The sequence below is a fragment of the Coenobita brevimanus genome, chromosome 33, assembly GCF_032717465.1.
Source record: "Coenobita brevimanus isolate Jiangsu-jjx chromosome 33, ASM3271746v2, whole genome shotgun sequence".
NCBI lineage: Eukaryota > Metazoa > Arthropoda > Malacostraca > Decapoda > Coenobitidae > Coenobita > Coenobita brevimanus.
The window spans coordinates 14,058,583-14,060,936 of NC_136986.1; the positions used below are offsets into that span (position 1 = coordinate 14,058,583).

At 42.4% G+C, this 2,354-nt stretch overlaps 1 protein-coding gene across 1 annotated transcript; it reads left to right on the forward strand.

Moving 5' to 3' along the window:
• Positions 1–237: 237 nt before the first annotated feature.
• On the forward strand, positions 238–735 carry LOC145395796 (uncharacterized). Its single transcript, XM_080269333.1, has one exon. It carries the CDS (start codon positions 238–240, stop codon positions 733–735), a length of 498 nt encoding a protein of 165 aa, XP_080125459.1.
• The last annotated feature ends 1,619 nt before the right edge of the window (positions 736–2,354 follow it).

The window sequence follows — 2,354 nt, forward strand, 5'->3', positions numbered from 1 at the left end:
AAATTTACAGGATTCACTTAACTCATCCTTTGGAAAGCCGTGATTTTGGGTCATGGTGACGCCGCTCTTAATATTTTAATTCTTCTCCAAACTTGATGCAGCGATCTGAATCATTATTTGTTCCTGTTCGTGAGTCGATGAACAGTATCATAAACCCTTACAAAGGTGTAGTCATAATGGCTGCCACGCTCTTAATCAGTTCATGGTAAATGCTACAAAGTCACCATCTACAAGATCATGGCCCAAATCCATGATAAGATAGCCCTCAGGGGACGTATTATTGGAATGAAAGAAGCAGGTCACTCTACTGCTGAAATCTGTCGTGAACTTGATGTGTCTTATACAACAGTTGATAAATGGTGGAGAAGGTGGCGAGCAGAAGGCAATTTGCTGGATCGACCATGGTCTGGGGTGCCTAGGAGGACCTCTCCGGGAGAAGACATCAGAATCATAGAGGAAGCATCAAGAACACCGATTATGAATGCTGTGGCTAAAAGGGACAATCTTCGCATGCAAGTGTCGAGTGATACAGTCCGACGTCGATTGAACGAGAGGGGACTGCACCACAGAATTCCTGTCGAGAAAGAGATGCTGACCGAGAGGCACCGCAATCTTCGCCTGAGGTTTGCACAGACTTATGTAGACAAGAACCTTGACTTCTGGGGAACAGTTATTTTCTCGGATGAAAAAACTTTTTCTTCCACAACACATGGTCAACTCCACTGTTATCCATGAAATGGCACTAGATACACCCGTGAGAACATTTGTAAAGTCGCCATAAGTGGCCATATGACCTGTAATGTGTGGGGTTGGATCCACTTATACGGCATTGGAGAATTGACAGAAATTGAAGGTCGGTTTAATGCTGCAAAATATCTCGAACTGCTGGAGGAGGTGTGGTCCCCACTGTTCAAGCAATGGCTCTTCCTTACCCAGATAGGATTCAGTTTATGCAGGTAAATTCTTAAATACAGTCATTTCCCTATATATGCTTATACATTGATTACTTTAAATATTTTGCAGATTTCTAAAATGAACAACGACCTACGACGATTTATGCAAATTTAATTTTACGTTAACTTATCTAACATTTGTCATTTAAAGCAGTTCCAGTTGCTAATTTATTCTGTATGGTAATAAATGATAGAAGCTTGGCAAAACATTTGATGGTGTTCAATGAGGGATTGAGTGAGATAAATGGATATTAAATTTTGAATTATATATATAACTTTTGAGTATATATATATATATATATATATATATATATATATATATATATATAGTGCACCTATTATCTTAACAGGATAACAGTCCGGTCCACACTGCTGGTATCATCCAGCGATGGTTTGCCGAGCAACGCGACATAGACTTGTTGGAGTGGCCCAGCAAGGGATGTGATCTTAATCCCATCGAAAACTGCTGGGCCAACATTGCTAAACCCTGGAAACATGGACATGAAACAACGTCTTGTCATCTCCTTCAGCACACTATGGACGATTGGGAACGATTCTGAAGGAACCAACAAGTGGTCTCTAACACAGTTGCTTCGATTCCGGACAGGCTTCAGACAGTCATTGCAAACGGCGGTGGGTGGTGTGGGTGCTGATGCCAATAGCTAGTGATATTTAGGTAAAGTTAGGTAACCTGGCATAAGATGTCATACCTGTCTTGTAGCAACCTAATGTTTCTAAGAAGTTCACTATATTGTTTTATGTTAACTGTTGTTAGAATAGTGTTGTAATATTGTATTGTTTTATTTGTGTATTTTTCTGTTTATGTTTGACTATTTGTAATAAATATGACTATCTATATTATTTCGAATCATTGTGTGGAATTTGCACCTATACAGGTTTCCAGTGTGGTTAAGTAACGAAGGCTATACAGTAACACGACAGAGCGGTAGATGGAGAGCGGGAGAGGGAGAGGGAGAGGGAGAGCGGGAGAGGGTGAGGGTAAGAGGGAGAGGGTGAGAGGGAGAGGGTGAGAGAGCGAGGGGGGGAGAGAGAGAGAGATGTAAAAGTAATGGGAAGGGAGGGGGAGGGAAGAAACACAAGGATGGTGGCAGGGGAGAGAGGGGGAAGGAGTTGGCAATCATGGATACACTGTTGCCAGACCAAATGACTCACTCCATATGAGGAGGCTTGCAGAGAATTTCTGCTGCCGACTATACAGAACTGGGTGAGGCACACAGGCAGTGAAGGGCAGAGCGAGCATGAGGGGCGGAGCGAGTGAGTGTATGGCCTTGACGGCCTGGGGGATGGTAGAGGAACAGTTACCTTACATGCCTGCCAATTTTTACAGGTGAATCTTGACAACTGCGGTCACAGTGAAGTTTTTAATTTTAAACTGTTTTA